Below are 20,923 nucleotides of genomic sequence, written 5' to 3' on the forward strand. Positions count from 1 at the left end.
CCAGTGTGGCCTGGCTTTTCATACCAGATGTGAGAATGGTTGAATTCAGTTTTGCTCACCTGGAATTGTCCTTAAAGTGATATTCCACTGTGTGTATTGGAAAACTCAGTCTTCAGAGTTCATTGAGAAATCACCATCAATACTGCTGCTTTTATCCTGTCTTTGGGAAGTGGAGTAAGGTCTCTCAGATACGAGAAACCTCATCAGAAGGAAAGCACATGTCCTGCTGCCACCTTCATGCCTGGTGACACATTTCCATCCAGAGCAGCCACAGACCATACCACTGAGACCATACCACTGAGACCATACCACTGCACTCCAGCCTGGGTGACAGAGTGAGACTCTGTCTCAAAACGACAACAACGTTTTCCCTATGGGGAATGCCATTTCTTCTTTTTAGAGTCAAATTGTGTCCTATTCCATTTCCAAATACCGTTTTCTAGGACAAGTTCCCCAGACAGGAATCTCGACATTCTTTCAGCAGCATCGTTCCACAGTGATTTGCCCTTTGTATTCTTTTTAACGCATTCTTCCTGTGTATGTATTGAATGAATTCCAAAACAAATAAGTGAGTGAATGAATGAATGAATGAGTTGTTTTCATTGTGATTGTGGTTCCCCAAGAGCAGAGTTTATTCTTTCTTTCCACACACACAAAGAAAACCTACTGGCCAGTAGATCACCCAATAAGTGTTAGCTTCTTACATGACAGGCTCCCTCTCAGAGAGCTATTCACTCAGTTCATAAATTTGGAAATCTCAGGAATATTTTGATTTTCACTGCATTGGCCTTTTTACACCATGTTTACTCAGTTCCAACCTTACTTCAATAAAGCAGAGGCTTGATCATACTCTGCACAGCCTACTGCATGTCTCGGTGTGATGAGTGGATCTTGAGCCACAGCAGGGACTGCCAATCTGTCATTTTCTGAGGAATACTCCTTTTTTATTGGCTCTGATATTTTCATGTGTGATCTCAGCAGCTGTGCCTTTGTGTTTGAAAAGAGCCAGGTCTCACTGAGGAGCTGTGTAGCCAGTAGCATTTATTGAGTTTCTGCTTTGTCCCTCCACGTAAGCAGTAGGAACCCTGGGATAAATTATGCCCATCAGGGAGGAGATGCCTCTACCTCTGGGGAGCTTAGGAAGGAGCTGGGGAGACAGGACATACACATGAGAGGTTCCATGAGGAGCACTGAGAAACCAGAAGATGGTTTCATGATTCCTGGGGGCCAGTTAACCTGCCAGGGCTTCTCTCTCCCTGAGGAGGAGTTTGATAAGAAAGACTGGGTTCAATTAGCAGCTGATTAGGAGACATGAACAGAGTAAAGTGCACTTTCCAGACAACTATTGCTGACTGCTCCTGTGGGCAGGGGGCTGAGGAAATTGCTAGACCAGGGGTGATTTTGCCCCCAAGGGAAAATTTGGCAATGTCTAGAGACATTGTTGGTTCTCACAACTAAGGTGGGGGAAATGCTACTGGTACCGAGTGGGTAGAGGCCAGGGAGGCTGGTACACATCCTGCAATGCACAGCACAGACCCCCACCACAAAGAATCATCTGTCCCACAACATCAGCAGTGCCCAGGCTGAAAAACCTCATGGCAGCCTGAGGGAGGGTCGGGGCGTGGTCTGAGTGCTGGGAACTGGGTCACTTTTCCTCCTTGGGTCTCAGTTTACTTATCTGTGACATAATGATCTCTTAGGTTACATTCAGCCCTAACATTCTGTGATTTGGTGAAGCTAACTTTAACTAGAGATTAAAGGTGGGGTGTGAATGTCTTTAGACTATCATGCTTTAAAAAAATCAGAAGAAATATGGAGGGCATTTAAGAGACTTTCTAGGAAATAGCGCTTAACCTCAGGTAAATACTTAAAACTTTGAACCATTTCACCCTCTTAAGGAGCTGTAAAAGGAGCTGAAAGGGCCTCGTTCTGGTGCTTTGTCTCTAAGGAAGGAATTTTTGTTGGCGCTCAAGGGACAGCCCAGAGCAGAACCTTCTCCTCGAGTTACGCAGGACTAAGATGCCAGCCAAGGGCACCTGAGGGCCCCTTTTCAAGTCTTGTCCCCACTGCCAAGTCCCCGAAAGGGGAAGCCTTTCCCACGCCTGCACCATTATTCCACCTCCTCTGGCTGAATTTGAGCCACACCCTCACCTGATACCTGTCTCTGTTCACATCAAAAAAAGCCTGCTCCTCTAGACCTTAAGAAATGACCAGAGGGAGAATATGAGAAAAAAAACAAGCTCTACCTGTGTGGGGAAGCCAGCCTAAAGGGAGCACTGATTGTCAGAATTGCCAAGACAGAGGGATGCTATTACATGTACTGGGACTTTCCAGAAAAAGCAATTGCTTCCAATAGAATCCCCTTGCCACAAAATAGTAAAGGCTGTTTAATGAACTATTTTAAAAATCCAATGTTAAAAATTCAAATCATCCTTGTAAAGCATGCTGTTTACGAAGAGAAAATTCCACAGGAAGATAACCCTGATGAAGGATCTATCACCAGGTCATACGTATGATAATTTTAAATTTCAGAATGTTTGGCAATGTTTTCATGGAAGTGTCGGGAATTTCGTTACAGTCACAAATCATGTATGTGTAATTAGAATGCTAAAACAGCACATTTTTTCTATCAATGTAAACTGGGGCCCCAAAGGATGAAAAAAAATTTGTAGATGCCCATTACTCTCATATTACAAAGCAAGGTAAGTCCACCATCAAGGACTTACTAAAGGGCCAGCCGGTAGCTGTTTTGCAACCCTAAGCCCATTTACCGACCTGGAGGGTTACTCTGGATCTTTGGAAAGGTTGTCAATGTGTCAGCTTCTCTGACCCACCAGGGCCATGGCAGAGGGAAGAGGTGCTTCCTTCTCACCAAGTGACAAGGGAGAGATCAAGAGGAATACTGAGAGAGCTTCATGCTCATCCGCAGGTTAGAGGAGTGCAGGAATGGATAAGAGCAGAGAGAGAGGAAGAAGGCTGCGTTGAGAGCCACTGCTGTACCCCAGCTGTTGGGGCAAGAATGCAGTTTTTCAGTAGGCCAACCAGACCTCTCCTGAGGGTCCAGTGGGGAGCCTGTCACAGAGCCTCGCCCAGGTGGGCTGCATGGAGGAGTGACTGGGCCCTGACAAAGGGGAAGTCTGTGTGAGGTAGACCCCTGGATGATCCGGCACTGAGGTTCAGTGACAGGCAGAAAAATGGCGGCCGCATCACAGGTGTTTCAAAGGGGGATTCACAGCAGAGCCATCTCCAAGGCCCCACACAAGCTTTCCTGGAGACAAATGCCAGCTTCAGACGTCCGCCAAGTCCTGAGTGCACAACGTCCTATTATATCTGGTCCTATTATATAACCCAAAGACTATGACTATGTTTTCCTAAGTCCCCTTCATAGGCCAACTCTGGGAGGACCTCACAGGCTACAGGAGGAGGAAGTAGAATCTAGAAGAAAGAGAAAGAAGCAGCCAAGCGTTCCCATATCTGCCCTTCAGGTTCCTAGGATGAAAGCACAGAAGCTCTAAATCATAAGAAGCTGGAGTTGTTATTCTAACACTGGAAGGAACATTTTTAAAGTGTACAGAATACTTGTAAAAGCGAGGGCCAGGCGCGGTGGCTCACGCCTGTAATCCTAACACCTTGGGAGTCTTCAGTGGGTGGATTGCTTGAACCCTGGAGTTTGAGACCAGCCTGGGCAACATGGTGAAACGCCTTCTCTACAAAAAATACGGAAGTTAGCGGGGCATGGTGATGCACACCTGTAGTCCCAGCTACTCAGGAGGCTGAGGTGGGAGGATCATCTGAGCTCGAGAGGTAGAGGCTGCAGTGAGCTGAGACCATACCACTGCACTTTAGCCTAGGTGACAAAGTGAGACTCTGTCTCAAAACAACAACAACCCCATAAAAAACAAAAGCAAAAAACTGATGGCTCCTCAGTCAGTCTATTAGCCTTGTTCTTCCCTGGGGTTCCCTGAGGGATATAAACCCATGCCCCAAGGCACCCATTTCTGAATTCACTCCTCTCTTTTGCAGTTAGAATGGTTCTCTGAGCATCCTTGGAAGGGATGAGGGGCTGGCACAGTGGCTCATGCCTATAATCCCAGTGCTTTGGGAGGCTGAGGTGAGAGGATCACTTGAGGCCAGGAGTTTGAGACCAGCCTTTCCCTGAAAAAAAAAAAAAAAAGGAAGGATGAGGAAACAGTCATCCAAATCATTTTCTGTCCTGTCCTGTGTTCACATAAAGAATCTTGTTTTACATTAAAACATTTTTACCTTCAGAAGAAGTTTAATTTTATTTCTCAAACTGTACATTTTATACCCAGAAAATCCAAAGTCTTTCATAACCTGGCCCCTGCTTACCACTCCCCATACTCCCTTCATTTGTGGATAATCATTTACATCTCCATGGCTTTGCACAGGCCATTTCTTTCTTTAAAAAAAAAAACAATTAATTTTATCAAATAGAGATGGGGCTGTTGTCCAGACTGTTCTCAAACTCCTGGGCTCAAGCAACTCTCCCACCTCAGCCTCCCAAAATGCTATAATCACAGGCATGAGTCACCGCACCGGCCTGGAGAGGCCATTTCTAACTAGAATGCTGTTGGCTTCTTGTACTTCGGTAAAGAATAAAATGAAGACTGAGAGACCAATGATTGAGAGATGAGGTGAAAAGTTTCACTGCCAAGCAGGAAATCTAATCCAAAACAGAGTCTAGTTTCCCTGGTGGATGAGATTCAAGGGAGAGGAAATGGCGTAGGTCTTTAAAAGCCAAAACGTATTGAACTGTCTCTGTCCTATTTTAGGAGAGCAAAGTCTTGGCATGTTCTAATTGGTGACTGATACCTGGGCTTGTTGATTAGGAAACCACAGAGCTGGCTGAAGGTGACCTGCTGTGGTCGCATCTGGATCACGGTGTGTACTTGTCTGTGATGTGGCTGTGAGGCACTCGAATGGGATTATGGTGTCTGGGAAATTCTCCTGCCTAATATCCCCTGTCCACTATTCCACCCTACACGCCAACTCGACTGAGGGAGGCCCCTTCCTCTGTGCTGCTGTAACTCTCAAGCTCATGCCTCCCTGTGACGGCACTCACCCTGTGTCTTGTTTAACCATTGATTAATCCTTGTATGTCCAGCACCCAGAACAATGCCTGGAACACTGTAGCCACCTGCGGTTTATTTAATGAATCAGTAACAATAGCATATGCAAATTGAAGATTTATCATTTCTATTGTTTCCTCTAAAGTATACACAACAGACATTTCTTTAGAAGTGACATTTCAAGATTCAAAAGAATGTAGTTTTGAATTGAAGTGGGGTGTAGAGAATGATGGTATGAGGCAATATGAATATCTTGGTGGGGGTTCAACTTATCCTAACTAGTGATTTAAATTAATATTTATGTAGATTTGATTTAAATCAAATCCATCTTGGAAGGGAGAAATGTTTATAACAGATGGGCATATAATAGAACCCTGTAATAAAATCTAAGTTTAAAGCTCAGCAAATTCCTTTCGGCTTGCAGATGGAGTTGGGAAAAACAGTTGACATTGGTGAGTTACAGTTAGTTTCTCAGGAAAGCTAGTGATTCAAGAATGAAGGGTGTTTTTCTGCTAGAAAGGAAGTACTGTAGAGAAGATGAATTCTGTATCCAAAGACGTGTAAGAGAAGATGTGGGAATGACAGCAGGAAAAAGAGGCTGTACCTTAAATAATAGCCAGATGGAAACAAACAGAATAGCAGATAGTGGTGGGTATGACTTGATTTTTAGTGCCATTCATTACAGTAAGTAACATTTACTGAGCACCTACATTGTGCCTGGCACTGTGCTAAGTGCATTTTATGATTTATCTCTGTATTCTTCACAGGACTTAGGGGAGGATGCTAATATTATCACCAGTTTACATATGAAGAAGTTGAGGCTTAAAGATTTTTTTTTAAAGCGGCCCAAAATCTCAAAGCATATAAGTTATGGGGCCTGACTCCAGAATCTACTGTTAACCATCTTTTCATGACAAGAAATAGAAACAAAACTCAAACTAACTCAGAAAAAAGATGGATGTCATTGGGGGGAATACTAGGGCATCTGACAAGACTCAGAGATGCATTTGGACATTAGGGACAGCTGCAACCAGGGTCTGGAATGCTATTCTTTTTTTTTATTTTGTATTTTTCGAGATAGAGTCTCACTCTGTTGCCCAGGCTGGAATGCAGTGGCACGATTTCAGCTCACTGCAACCTCTGCCTCCTGGTTTCACGCAATTCTCCTGCCTCAGCACCCCGGGTAGCTGGGGTTACAAGTGGCCGCCATCATGCCCAGCCAATTTTTGTATTTTAGTAGAGACAGGGTTTTACCATGTTGGCCAGGCTGGTCTCGAACTCCTGACCCCAAGCGATCCACCACCTCAGCTTCCCAAAGTGCTGGGATTACAGGCGTGAGCCACCGCGCCCAGCCTGGAATGCTATTCTTTTTCTCTGTCTCTTATTTCTCCTTCTCTATGCCTTTTAGCTTTATTCTCTTCTCCTGAAGCTTAGCTTTTTTCACTTGGCAGGAATACAGATGATTAAAGCTGGTGACCTCCTATCTTATGGAGTCAAGCAGCAGACAAGGATTGCTTCTTTTCCCTTAGTTTTAGTTCAAAAAGTCCAATGATGGGCTTAGTTTGAGTTGGGGCCTCCCTTGTTTTCCCCAACCCCCCTTTTCCAGATCAGTCATCTGTGGCTAAACAGTCTGAGAAAAATTATTGGCTTAGCTTGGATTAATCATGAGCGAGATCATATAGCACAAACACGGCCTTGGGGGCCATCCCTGTGTCCCGGACAATCCCAGAGAAAGAGATAACACTTTAAATTGAACAGCCATCCCCCAGTGGATGCTTAAAAATACAATAATGAGGAACACAGGTTACTTTAAACGTAAAATATTTAAGTGAGAACTGCATAGCTGTATAACTGAGATGTATGGGGATTCACCAGAAATCAGACAGGCTGTGCTTTCAGAAAATGTACCCAGATTTTTTCTTCTTAGGCACAATTCTGGAGAGGCATTCTAAGCTATTGTTTGGTAATTCTTATTTATTTTTTAAACGGTAGATTTCCTTCATGATGATATAGTTCTGAAAATAAGTGAGCCTGATGACAAGGTTGAAAGGATTTTTGTTTTCATAAGCTTCTTCATTTCAGTAATTTCAGAGACTGGGAGTCACACAGTCTGCAATGTTTAACAAGCCTTCCTATAGTATATAGAAGCTCCTTTTCATAAACATCCCTAAAGTCATTGTGCCGCAAGTTAAGCCTGTTTTCTTTGAGTTTGTTCTCAGAAGAAATGGGTATGAGCATAGAAGCTTCCCTTCGTCAAACCACGTAGTTGCATCCTCAGCTCCTAGCATGTCCCCTCTGGGTTTATTGTCCAGTCAGCCCTTTTATTATCTCATTTATTCTCTGTGAAACTCCTCTGCCATCTCCACGTACCCCTTTTTGTTGCCAAGCCCAGATCTAATTGGTCAGTCTTTTAGTGAAACCCCAGAGCAACAAAGACAATTCCTCACCCCACACCCTTCCCCAGGCATCCCGCACCACAGTGATTGTTTAAGCACAGGGCCACAGGCCAACTCGTTGCATTTGAATTCCACTATAACCAGCATTGTATCTGTATTCTAAAAAGTGTCAAGTCTCTACATTACAATCAAAGCATCAATCTCTAAACAGTGGGGGAGAAAATGTACATCAAGGTTAAGAGAATCTAGGCTGGGAGTGGTGGCTCACACCTGTAATCCCAACACCGAGAGGCCAAGGCAGGTGGATCACTTGAGCTCAGGAGTTTGAGACCAGCCTGGGAAACATGGCAAAACCCCATCTCTACAAAAAATACAAAAATTAGCTGGGCGTAGTGGTGGGCGCCAGTAGTCCCAGTTACTCAGGAGGCTGAGGTGGAAGGACCACCTGAGCCTGGAAGGTCAAGTTTACGGTGAGCCATGATCATGCCATTGCATCCCAGCCAGGGTGACAGAGACCCTATCTCAAAAAAAAAAAAAAAAAAAGAAAGTTAAGAGATTCTAACAGCAAGTAGAACAAATGGAATTAATGATGACAGTTCAATATATTGTGCCCATCACAGTCAGCAGATCCGAAACAGCCACTAAGCACTAGATCCAGGAGTCCCCGGGCCTCTGCACCCACTGTTCCAAACACTACCAAGGATGCTGTTTTCCCAGACAGCCCATGGCACACTTGATGGGCCCATCCAGATCTTCTCACAGAAAGTGTTTCTCAGTGAGGCCTTCCTTGACCATCCTATTTAAAACCGTGGCTTTCTGGTTCAGACCAGCCCACCCAAGTCCACCATCAGTCGTTCCCAATCCTCTTTTAAAGCTGTTTTATTTTTCCTGGCAGCACTTACTGGACATGGTCTATAGTTTTAGTTGTCTATCTGTAATTGTCTGTCTACCCTAGTAGAATGTAACTTCTGTATGTTTTGTTCACTGCTTTATTCCTCATCTCTTAGGAGCATGCCTACCACAGAGGGACCCTTAGTGAATAATCTTTTTTTTTTTTTTTTTTTTTTTTGAGACAGAGTCTCACTCTGTCGCCCAGGCTGGAATGAAGTGTCGCGATCTCAGCTCCCTGCAAGCTCTGCCTCCCAGGTTCATGACATTCTCCTGCCTCAGCCTCCTGAGTAGCTGGGACTACAGGTGCCCGCCACCACGCCAGACTAATTTTTTGTATTTTTAGTAGAGACGGGGTTTCACTGTGTTAGCTAGGATGGTCTCGATCTCCTGACCTCGTGATCCACTCGCCTTGTCCTCCCAAAGTGCTGGGATTACAGGCATGAGCCACCGCGCCTGGCCCATGAATAATCTTTAAGTGAAGAAATCTATGAATGCAAGTAGAATTCTTTGTGGTGAGGAAGAGCACTTGAACATTTTTATTTATTTATTTTATGGAGAATGTATATAATGCTTGCTATATGCTAAACACTGTTCTAAATGATTGACAACTATATCTCATTTAATCCTCACAACAATCATGTGGGGTAGGACTATTATCTTCCCCATTTTGTGGATAAGGAAACATAGGTGCAGTCATGAATCACAGTGGGCGTGTGGCCTATTCTGAGTCTGCTCTCAAACACTACCATGCTGCCTTTATTAATTAAATAACTGAAATATAGCAGAAACACAAAATTGGACAGATTTGGGCTGGGGCCAGCCACGGAGAGCTTCCTGGGCAAGGTGAATTGAGCGCAGATGCTGCAGAGGAGGCAGTGAATCAAATCCAAGTGTGGGAGAGATGAACTGAGAGACTCAGAAGTGGCAAAAGAAATGGAGAGAAGGATGTGCAAGTGAGAACAGGGATGCGGGACCCCCAGGATATACAGAGAGAAGCACAGGCACTAGGAGAGACTGACTGAGAAGCCTGGACAAACTGAATGAGGCTTCCACTGGTGGCCCCCAGGGACCCTTCACTACGGCCTGGAATTCAGGAGCCAGCATCCAGCCAGTGGCTTACGCAAAACAAGGGTTGGGGAAGCAAGTGTGGGCATGAGCCTAAGTATATGTAATTTAAGAGTGAGGTGGGGAAAGAGCGAAGAAGGAAAGAGAGAGGAAACACAGATTCTCAGAAATTTGCATTCATATTCTCTCATCTCTCCCCTAATCTTAGATTATCAAATATATTCATCGATTAAAACTTCTTTAAGAAGTGAGTGGATATGGCTCACGCTTGTAATCCCAGCACTTTGGGAGGCCGAGGTGGGTGGATCATGAGGTCAGGAGATCGAGACCATCCTAACACGGTGAAACCCCATCTCTACTAAAAATACAAAAAATTAGCTGGGCGTGGTGGCGGGCGCCTGTAGTCCCAACTACTCGGGAGGCTGAGGCAGGAGAATGGCGTGAACCCGGGAGGCGGAGCTTGCAGTGAGCCGAGATCGCGCCACTGCATTCCAGCCTGGGTGACAGAGTGAGACTCCGTCTCAAAAAAAAAAAAAAAAAAAAAAAAAAAAAAGAAGTGAGTGGATAAACCAATTGTAGTATGTGCATATAAAGAAACACTGCTTAGAAATAAAGAGAATGAACAACATTTTGGTTTCTTTCACTCCACTTAATCAAAATGAAATCATTTTCATTCCACTTAATCATTTTGGTTGATGCAACAACATGGATCAACCTCAAAATGATTAAGTGGAATGAAAGAAACCAAACAAAAAGTATAATCTATATGATTCCATTTACATAAAATTTTAGGCGATGCAAACCAATTGATAGTGACAGAAAACGGGTCAGTGGATGCTTGGGGATGGAGCTGGGGGATGCAGGAAGGACTGGAAGGGAGGGATTACAAAGGGGTCCAAGGAAGTTTTTGGGGTGATAAGTATATTCCTATCTTCATTGTGGTGATGGTTTCACAGGTGTTCACTAGCGTCAAAAAGCATCCAAATTTACACTGTTTTCCCAAGGTTTTTAAGTTGGGAACTCTCATCTTCTCCTAAGATTTGATAAATAATTTCTTTTCTTCTAGGTTTTCTTCTTAAGTTGGAGATGAGGGGTGGTGGTTAAAAACTCCTGCTTAGCTTATTTTCCCTTTAGGGATTGATTACACTTATTTCTGTCTCCCTTGCCTGTGTGAGGAAACCTCTCCAGCCCTGGAGCAACTTCTTGGGGCTTCTAAGTGGATTGAATTCTGGTCCCCAGAAGATATGTCTACGTAGAACCACAAAATGTGACCTTATTTAGAATAAAGGTCTTTGCCAGACCTTATTTAGCATAAGAGTCTTTGCCATTGTAATTAAGGTAAGGATGTCAAGATAAAAATCATCCTGGATTAGGGTGGGCCTTAAATCCAATGGTGATTGTCCTCATGAGAGATAGAAAAGGACAGAGACACCAAAGAGGGAAGGCCATGTGAAGACAGAGACAGAGACGGGAGTTCCTGCAAGCCAAGGAACACTAAGAATTGCTGGCAGCTAGGCACGGTGGCTCAGGCCTGTAATCCCAGCACTTTGGGAGGCTGAGGCAGGTGGATTACTTGAGCCCAGGAGAGCAGCCTGGGAAAACTGGCAAAACCCCATCTCTACAAAAAATACAAACATTAGCTGGATGTGGTGGCATGTGCCTGTGGTGGTCCCAGCTACTCAGGAGGCTGATGTGGGAGGATCATCTGAGCATAGGAGGTTGAGGTTGCAGTGAGCTGAGATCGCACCACTACGCTCCAGCCTGGGAGAAAAAGTGAGACCCAGTCTCAAAAGAAAAAGAAAGAATTGCTGGCAGCCACCAAAGCTAGGAGAGAGGAGGATTCTCCTTCAGAGCCTCCAGCAGGAGCCCTACATTTGTGTTGTTTTAAGCTCATAGTAATATGTTATGGCAGCTCAGGAAATCAGGCCACTAGGTACTTTTGTTGCTACTGTCCTTAGTTCTACCACTGTATTTTGTTTCCGCTGTTTGTTCTTCATTCTCTGAACTAATCCTGTTAGAATTTTATTCTCTTAGTATTTGACCATTTCTACCTAGCTGAACATGTTCATTTACTTCTTTTTTTTATTATTTTTTGAGATGGATTCTTGCTTTGTCGCCCAGGCTGGAGTGCAGTGGGGCAATTTCAGCTCACTGCAACCTCCGCCTCCAAGATTCAAGCAATTCTGATGCCTGTCTCCCAAGTAGCAGGGATTACTGGCGTGCACCATTATGCCTGGCTAATTTTTGTGTTTTTAGTAAAGACGGGGGTTTGCCATGTAGGCCAGGCTAGTCTTGAACACCTGGCCTCAAGTGATACACCTGTCTCGGCCTCTTAAAATGCTGGGATTACAGGCGTGAGCCACTGTGCCTGGCCAGAAAAGGGAAACTTTGAGAAGTTAATGAACATTGACCGGGCAGGGTGGCTCACACCTGTAATCCCAGCACGTCGGGAGGCTGAGCAGGAGGATGGCTTGAGCCCAGGAGTTTGAGACCAGCTTGGGCAACATGGCAAGACCCCATTCCTACCACACACACACACACACACACACACACACACACACACACACACACACACACTGGGTGCAGTGGTGCATGCCTGTAGTTCCAGGTACTCAGGAAGTTGAGGCGGGAGGATTGCTTGAGCCCAGGAGGTCAAGGCTGCAGTGAGCTATGATCACACCACTGTACTCCAGCCTGTGGGACAGGGCAAGACCCTGTCTCTTAAAAAAATAAAAATAAAAAAGTAAACAAAGTTTCCATTTCCTTGTCTGCAGAATGAGCGTGAGTTCCTATGCCTGGGGTTGGTTGTGAGGATTCAATGAGTCCATACATGTAAATGCTTTAGAACAGTACCCAGCATGTAACAAATGCTGTATTCATGTCATTACCGTTATTACTAGGTACTGCTCACACTTTCCAAGGGGTGGCTCTGCTGGTAGCTTCTTCAAAATTAATGGTACATTTTCTTCCGTCAGGGTTATTGATGAAATGTTGCATTAGTCTTGGATCTTGGGTGATGGTGTGAGAAAGTCTTTGTATGGGTCCTGGGATTAATTCTGAACTAGGTTTTCAGCAAATCCCTTTATGATCTCTCCCAACAAACAGAAAACCTCAGTGGTGTTAAAATTAGTCATGGTTTACCTCAATGGTTGGAGATGAGCAAAGGGCTCCCAGGCCATTGCTTGGTCCACCATCAAAGCCAATTTACTGTTCTTTGTTCCACAGCTTCAGCCTAACTTTAGGCATCCTTTTCCATGTGTGGGCCATTGGTCATATGCAGACCGAGCAAAAAAATGTAGGAGGCTTATAAAAAACCCATTGGCATGTTTGGAAAGACAGAAGTCCACACTGTGTTGATGTGTGGTTAGCAGCATCTTCTTCACTGTCTGACTACATATGAAACTGACTTTAGGCCTTGCCGCCACTTTCTTTCTCAAAGAAATACGAAGAAATTATGTAGAATAATAAATATGGAGCTTCCAGGTAGTAAGTTTAATGGAATGAGTTTAGAACTTTTCACCTCCTTAATGGGTTGTGAGTTAACCTAAGAGTATTTTTTATCCATAATTTACAATGCACTGAGGAACAGGTAAGCAAAACAAAATCAAAAGCTTCATCAAAGCCAAGAAAGACTGCAGCTTTCATTCCTTCTATTTACAAAGCCCTTCAATGTCACTGAAGGCTAAGTCTCTAGCTCCCCTCTTTATTAAGCCATGCTGCCTGTGCATCTGCTATGGACTCAATGTTTGTGTTCTCCCTTAATCCATCACTGAAATCCCAGCCCCCAAGGTGATGGTCTTAGGAGGTGGGGCGTTTGGGAGGTGATTAGGTCATGAGTGCAGAACCCTCATGAATGGGATTAGTGCTCTTATAAAAGAGACCAAGTGGCTCATGTCTGTAACCCCAGCAGTATGGGAGGCCGAGGCGGGTGGATTACCTGAGGTCAGGATCTCGAGACCAGCCTGGCCAATATGGAGAAACCCCATCTCTACTAAAAATACAAAAAGTTAGCCAGGCGTGGTGACGGGCGTCTGTAATCCCAGCTACTCAGGAGGCTGAGGCAGGAGAATTGCTTGAACCCAGAAGGCAGAGGTTCTAGTGAGCCAAGATCGCACCACTGTACTCCAGCCTGGGCAACAAGAGCGAAACTCTGTCTCAAAATAAATAAATAAATAAATGAGAGACCCGAGAGCTCTTTTGCCCCTTCTACCCTGTGAGGGCGGCAAAAAGACAGCTGTCTCTTAATGAGAAAACAGGCCCTCACCAATGTGGAATCTGCCAGCACTTTAATCTTGGACTTCCAGCCTCCAGAACTGTAAGACATAAATTCCGGTTGCTTATAAGCCACCCAGCTTATGGCATTTTGTTATAACAGCCCAAATAGACTAAGACAATATTCTTTTTATTATTTTAAAAAAGAAATTAAAGGATTCTAAAACACATAATTTAAGCTTAGAGATTTGTGATTTCCAGAATCATCTGAGACTTAGGAGGTCTGAGCATTTGATATGGTTTGGCTGTGACCCCACCCAAATCTCAACTTGAATTGTATCTCCCAGAATTCCCGCATGTTGTGGGAGGGACCCAGGGGGAGGTAATTCAATCGTGGAGGTTGGTCTTTACTGTGCTATTCTCATGATAGTGAATAAGTCTCATGAGATCTCATGGGTTTATCAGGGGTTTCTGCTTTTGCTTCCCCCTCATTCTCTCTTGCTGCCACCATGTAAGACATGCCTTTCACCCTCCACCATGATTACGAGACCTCCCCAGCCATGTGGAACTGTAAGTCCAATTAAATTCCTTTTCTTCTCAGTCTCGGGTATGTCTTTGTCAGCAGCGTAAAAACGGACTAGTACAGCATTCATCTATGTATTATCCAAAGGGCCTCTGTTGTGACTTCACCCAGTTCCATTCACCATATTTATATGGTCTCTTGACATGAGAATATAGTTTTATGTGTATATCATTTTTTTAAAAATCAGTAAGCAATTTAATGTTTTCCCCTGGTAAAGTGTTTTGTATGTTGGCAAATCAGGGACTTGATAATGAGTGCGGTACTGGATATTGAGCTAAGTCAGTTAATTGGGCTTTGGCTCTTTAGAAGGGTTTGGTGAAGCTCTGCTTATGGGTAATTGAGGCTTCAGGTTGCCAAGAATTGGGTGACTAAGAGGTAGCTGTTTTGGATCAAGGGTAAAATTTTAATTAGATGATGAGCATTCTCAAAGGGCATGTAGCAATTTTCTGAACTGCATAATCTAATGGTTCGAAATTTAGAAAGTAGTGATGTCATCTCTCCATCTTTTAAAAGAACAACATCTGCCTCTGTAATCATTTTGTTTATTATTTTTAATAACAGCAATAGGCCAATGCTAAGTGATATGATGATCAGGAAAGAAATAGGCCCCAGGGATATGTGAAACAGCTTTGTCAGACAGTTTCAGCTCTACAGAATTGTGTTTTCTTGACGAAATTTCTGGCAAAGTCTTCTTTCCATGTTTTCAAAGTCTCCTCTTCCTCCTCGTTGTCAGTTGATTTCCTGTTTCAACCTTCCAAGGGGTTTACCTATGTTAAAATGAACTGAGTTCAAATATAGTCCTTCCCAGATAAAAACTTGTGAATATCTCTTTTCTTGATTGATTTTAATGAAATATATGCTGAAAGAAGTAGGAAACTCACTGAGAATGTCAAACATAATCTGCAGGTCATTATATACTCAGAGTTTACAGAGGGTAGGAATGATATCTATTAATACTATAACGAATCTGTTTGCTTGCAGAGTGGCTTTCTGACTTGCTGCCAGCCTGTGCCTGTTCCACACTTACACTTTTTGACATTTAAAATGCTTTTTAATAAATCTTAGTCAGTTATTATTATTATTATTTTCATTTGCATTGGAAAACAGCATTCTTCCTTACCTTCCATAGAAAGGGTGCAAGCAGGTCTACTGGCACCCACCTGCCTCACAGTGCCTGGAGCTTAATAGATGCTGAGTGATGCGCAAATATAATGGATGAATTCATTTAATAAATCCTCTTTTTATTTATTTATTTTTTATTTTTATCATATTTTTTTAGAGACAGGGTCTTGCTCTGTTGCCCAGGCTGAAGTGTACTGGTACCATCATAGGTCATTGAAGCCTAAAATTCCTGTTCTCAAGTAATCCTCCCGCCTCAGCCTCTGGAGTAGCTGGGACTACAGGCAGGCACCACCATGGCCAGCTAATTTTTTTTTTTTTTTTTTTTGAGATGGAGTCTCACTTTGTCGCCCAGGCTGGAGTGCAGTGGTATGATCTTGGCTCACTGTAACCTCCGCCTCCTGGGTTCAAGCGATTCTCCTGCCTCAGCCTCCTGAGTAGCTGGGATTACAGGCACCACCACCACGCCCACCTAATTTTTGAATTTTTAGTAAAGACGGGGTTTCTCCATGTTGGCCAGGTTGGTCTCGAACTCCTTACCTCAAGTGATCGGCCTCCCAAAGTGCTAGGATTACAGGCGTGAGCCACTGTGCTCAGCCGGCCAGCTAATTTTTAAAATTGTTTTAGAAAAGGGAGTCTCCCTGTGTTGCCCATAATCATACAATATGCAACCTTTTGTGTCTGGCTTCTTTCACTTAGCATAATGTTTTAGGGATTCATCTTTGTTGTAGAACTTCATTTCTTTTTATGGCTGAAAAATATCCCACTGTATATATATATCACAATGTGTTTATCCATTCATCTTTTGATGGACATTTGGGCTGTTTCCATCCTTTAGCTATTGTGAATAGTGCTGCTATGAATATAGGATGTACACATATTTGTTTCAGCCCCCATTTTCAATTGTTTTGGGTATCTATCCAGAAGTAGAATTGCTTGCTCATATGGTAATTCTATGTTTAGCTTTTTGAAGAACTGTAGAGCTGTTTCCCACAGCAGCTGAACCATTTTACATTCCACCAGCAATGTACAAGGGTTCTCGTTTCTCCACATCCTCCTCAACACTTGTTTTCTTCCTTTTTATTAAGAAAAAAAATATGTATATATATGGCTATCCTAGTAGGTGTAAAGTGGCACCTCATTGTGTTTTTTTTTCTTTTTTCTTTTCCTTATTATTGTTATTATTTTTTAATAGAGACCGGGGCTCACTATGTTCCCCAGGCTAATCTCTAACTCCTGGGCTCAAGTGATCCTCCTGCCTTAGCCTCCCAAATTCCTGGGATTACAGGTATGAGCCACCACACCTGGTCTCATTTGGTTTTTTGGGTTTTTTTTTCTTCTGAGACATAGTCTTGCTCCATTGCCCAGGCTGGAGTGCAGTGGCATGATGTCAGCTCACTGCAACCTCCACCTCCTGGGTTCAAGCAATTCTCCTTCCTCAACCTACCGAGTAGCTGGGATTACAGGCATGCACCACCACGCCTGGCTAATTTTTGTATTTTTAGTAGAGACAGAATTTTGCCATGTTGGCCAGACTGGTCTCGAACTTTTGACCTCAGATGATCCACCCAACTCGGCCTCCCAAAGTGCTGGGATTACAGGCGTGAGCCACCGTGCCCAGCCTCAATGTGTTTTTGATTTGCACTTCCCTAATGACTAATGTTGAGCATCTTTTCATGTGTTTGTTGGACATTTATGTATTATTCTTAGAGAAATATATATTTAAGACCTTTGCCCATCTTTAGGTTGGGTTGTTTGTCTTTTTATTGTTGAATTGAAGGAGTTTTAAAAATATATCCTGGATACTAGAACCTTATCAGATATATTATTTGCAAATATTTTCTCCCATTCTATAGGTTGTCTTTTCACTTTCTTGATAATGTCTTTTGAAGCACAGAAGGTTTTAATTTTGGTTATGTGCTGTGGTTTCTGAGCACTAGGGAGGCCCAAGCAGGAAGATAGCTTGAGGATGGGAGGTAAAAGCTGCAGTGAGCTATGAAGCTATGATCTGGCCACTGCACTCCAGCCTGGGTGACAGAGTAGGACTTTGTCTCTAAAGGAAGAAAAAAAGAAAGAAAAAATTTAAAATTTTAACGAAGTCCAATTTATCGAATTTTTTCTTTTGGCTGCTCATGGTGTCCTGAAGCTTTTTAAAATGACAGGATCCTAACACTTGTGAAGGCTATGTCACGGGCGTGTCCTCAACCTTGGAAAAATAAACTTTCTAGGTTAATTGAGAGCTGTCTCAGATTTTCTGGGTTCACACACCTTAGAAGAAAACTAGATTATTTCAGGAAGATAACCTGTACCTTAAAGTCAAAATTGTGAAAGTATGGATGTAACAGCTCTTTTGAAATAATTAGAAGGATACAAGGGCCAGAAGGAGCCTCACACATCATTTAGAAAAGGTTCTGGAGGAATTTTACTTTAATACAAATTAAACACCAGTGGCAGAATCAAACATTTTCAAACTAATATAGATTAGAAAGGATGGCATTTGGGGATTATTATTTTTATAATCATATCAGAAGGGCTTGAGGAAAAGTTTGCGGAAAATAAATACATTTCAACATTTTTCTCTGATAATTCATTTTGACAACTACTGTGTTCATTTTGATAACTACTATATCACTTTATAAACGATGAAACTATTTCAAATGTAATGACTGTACTTTTCACAGTTTGTATGCCTATAATTTATGCAATGCCACACAATCAACCAAATAACTCTTAACTTTATTTTTACTTCAGTGTATTATTTAGAAATGATATAAGGAGGCCAGCCGCGTTGGCTCGTGCCTGTAATCCCAGCATTTTGGGAGGCCAAGGCGGGCAGATCACGAGGTCAGGAGATCCAGCCATCCTGGCTGAAACCCAACTCTACTAAAAAATAAATAAATAAATAAATAAAATTAGCCGGGCATGGCGGCATGCGCCTGTAGTCCCAGCTACTCGGGAGTCTGAGGCAGGAGAATGGCCTGAACCCGAGAGGCAGAGCTTGCAGTGAGCCGAGATCACGCCACTGCACTCCAGCCTGGGTGACAGAGCGAGACTCCGTCTCAAAAAAAATAAAAAATAAAAAGAAATTATATAAGAAAAAAAGCCCTACAGTTTACTTTCTGGTTCTTGGTTATTATCAAAGGGCATTGGAAGGTTAAGCTGCTGTAGTAGCTTTAAAAGGGGAATTTAAGGCTGGGCGTGGTGGCTCACACCTGTAATCCCAGCACTTTGGGAGGCCGAGGTGGGCAGATCACGAGGTCAAGAGACTGAGACCAGCCTGGCCAACATGATGAAACCCTGTCTCTACTAAAAATACAAAAATTAGCTGGTCGTGGTGGTGCACATCTGTAGTCCCAGCTACTCAGGAGGCTGAGGCACAAGAATCACTTGAACCTGGGAGGTGGAGGTTGCAGTGAGCCAAGATTGTGCCACTGCACTCAAGCCTGGCGACAGAGCAAGACTCCGTCTCAAAAAAAAAAAAAAAAAAAAGAGTGGAATTTAGTTAAGTTTGGGGGACAGAAAGAAGCCACGGCTCTCCTGCCTTCTTCCAAATATACTGAACTTCTGATATGTTTGATCAGATGAAATGCTCATGGTCTGGCATGATTATAGGTGCAAGCCTGTAATCCCAGCTACTAGGGAGGCTGAGGCAGGAGGATGACCTGAGCCCAGGAGTTTGAGGCTACAGTGCACAATGATTGTGCCTGTGAATAGCCACTGCACTCCACCTTGGGTGATATAGTGAGACCCGCATCTCTACACACACACACACACACACACACACACACACACACACACACACGAAGAAGAACATAAACACATCAAATGTGAGCCATTTTGCTGACTTGGGCATACAATAAGTCCATATCTCTGGGTTCTAAAGATGTACCAATCTTGCAGTGAGCTGAGATCACACCACTGCACTCCAGCCTGGTCAACACAGCAAGACTCTGTGTCAAAAAAAAAAAAAATAGTAGACTAGGCGCAGTGGCACACTCCTGTAATCCCAGCACTTTGGGAGGCCAAGGCGGGTGGATCACTTGAAGCCAGGAGTTCAAGACCCACCTGGCCAACATGGCAAAACCCCGTCTCTACTAAAAATACAAAAATTCACCAGGCATGGTGGTGCATTCCTGTAATTCCAGCTACTCAGGAGGCTGAGGCAGGAGAATCACTTGAACCCAGGAGGCTACGGTTGCAGTGAGCCGAGATTGTGCCACTGCACTCCGGCCTGGGCAACAGAGTGAGACTCCATCTCAATAAATAAATAAATAAATAAATAAATAAATAAATAAATAAATAAATAAAATAAAGATGTGCCAATCAAACAAGTGTTTGCTCTGTAGATGAGGTGAGTGCTCCTGATCAGATAGTATATTCAATAAAATAAGCATGTCATCAAACTAACTTTCTCGGCCTTTGTTCTTTGGTTGAAAAACTCCCGTTGACCTCATGAATACCACATTTATTAACCCCGGAAGACAACAGATAGCTAATGCAACATAAATATCTGTGGCTTTAAAAATACATATTATTATGTGTGCAGTCTACAAACACTTTCCTGAAATTGGTCTTCTGTGGGCAGTGATTTAAACTTTTCAACTTGGACGCTTTTCCTACTGGGGGCTGTAAAGATGATAACTCAGCCCTTACTCTTCAGTGTTTCTCACTCCCGTCTCCCCTACTTCGGAATGAAACACAATATCTTAAGCAAACAGAGCCCAAAGAGGCTGATCATTGGCTCTCATTGTCCCCTGATACTGCAGTCCCGCCCCTTTGGCTTGTGCTGACTAGCTGTTTATATTTTAGTAAGGGCCACCCTTTAACTCGGCAGCTTGATGACTATAATGGGCCCAATTGTCTGCGGGCTGCGGGGAGCTGAGTCCCCAGATTGGAGGAGGCTGGCTGTGGTCTTCGATGCACAGGAGTGGCCGTTATGGAACGCAGGTAAGGACGCTTCTCAATGTGGGATAATTCTTTTTCTGGGCCAGCTGGTTAATCCGGGGCTGGGAGAAACAAGTTGTGATTGGGTTGCTACTTTTTCCTGGTTTTAATTTTTTCCCTGCAGAAGAGGGAAGGAAAAGACTGGGATTTGCTGACAAAGCTCACAGTGAGCTCTGTTAATCCAGGCAGGAAGGGAGTAAGGAAGCAAAAAATCGAGGGAGAGACACAGCTGGATTTGACACCAAAGCAACATGAATGTGGCAAAGCATAAGGCCAGTTCCAGTGATGTTGTGAGACTCAAATGCTGTTTTATTTCCTAACATAGGTAGTCACAGTACGGAGCTTAGCTGGGCCTCTCCGGGGTTTCTGTAAGCCAGCTGCTAGCCGATGTAACTCAGTCGACCCCATTTGAAAGGACCTAATATCTGCTAGTATTTTCAAAGGGCAAACTGTAGTAGTCTTGCATGTTATAAATAGGTCTATTCAGAAATGTGGGAACAGTTTAGAGCAGACAGGAGACTGTAAAGTTTTACTGCCCCATAAAAGTGCTCAAAGGGTACTATGTCCCTCTGCCGTGCGGCTGTGGAATGAAGAAATAGCCCCAGGTGAATAGAGCGTTTGTC

General features: G+C 43.5%; 1 protein-coding gene across 7 annotated transcripts in view; it reads left to right on the plus strand.

The window, feature by feature from the left end:
• Nucleotides 1-20,923, plus strand: part of TRIM2 (tripartite motif containing 2) — a 187,194-nt gene that overhangs the window by 31,955 nt on the left and 134,316 nt on the right. For 2 of the 7 annotated variants that reach the window (XM_034959280.3, XM_024928537.4), the window contains exon 1: nucleotides 20,153-20,303. The exons of 3 other annotated variants lie outside the window; for them this stretch is intronic. In XM_034959280.3, coding sequence (XP_034815171.1) covers nucleotides 20,274-20,303 — 30 coding nt within the window. In that variant the 5' untranslated portion in view covers nucleotides 20,153-20,273. Of the gene's footprint in view, nucleotides 1-20,152; nucleotides 20,304-20,923 lie in introns of those variants that run through there. 2 more of the 7 variants (XM_057302186.2, XM_057302193.2) reach the window with 2 other exon arrangements.

This window comes from Pan paniscus, chromosome 3 (assembly GCF_029289425.2).
Source record: "Pan paniscus chromosome 3, NHGRI_mPanPan1-v2.0_pri, whole genome shotgun sequence".
Taxonomy (NCBI): domain Eukaryota; kingdom Metazoa; phylum Chordata; class Mammalia; order Primates; family Hominidae; genus Pan; species Pan paniscus.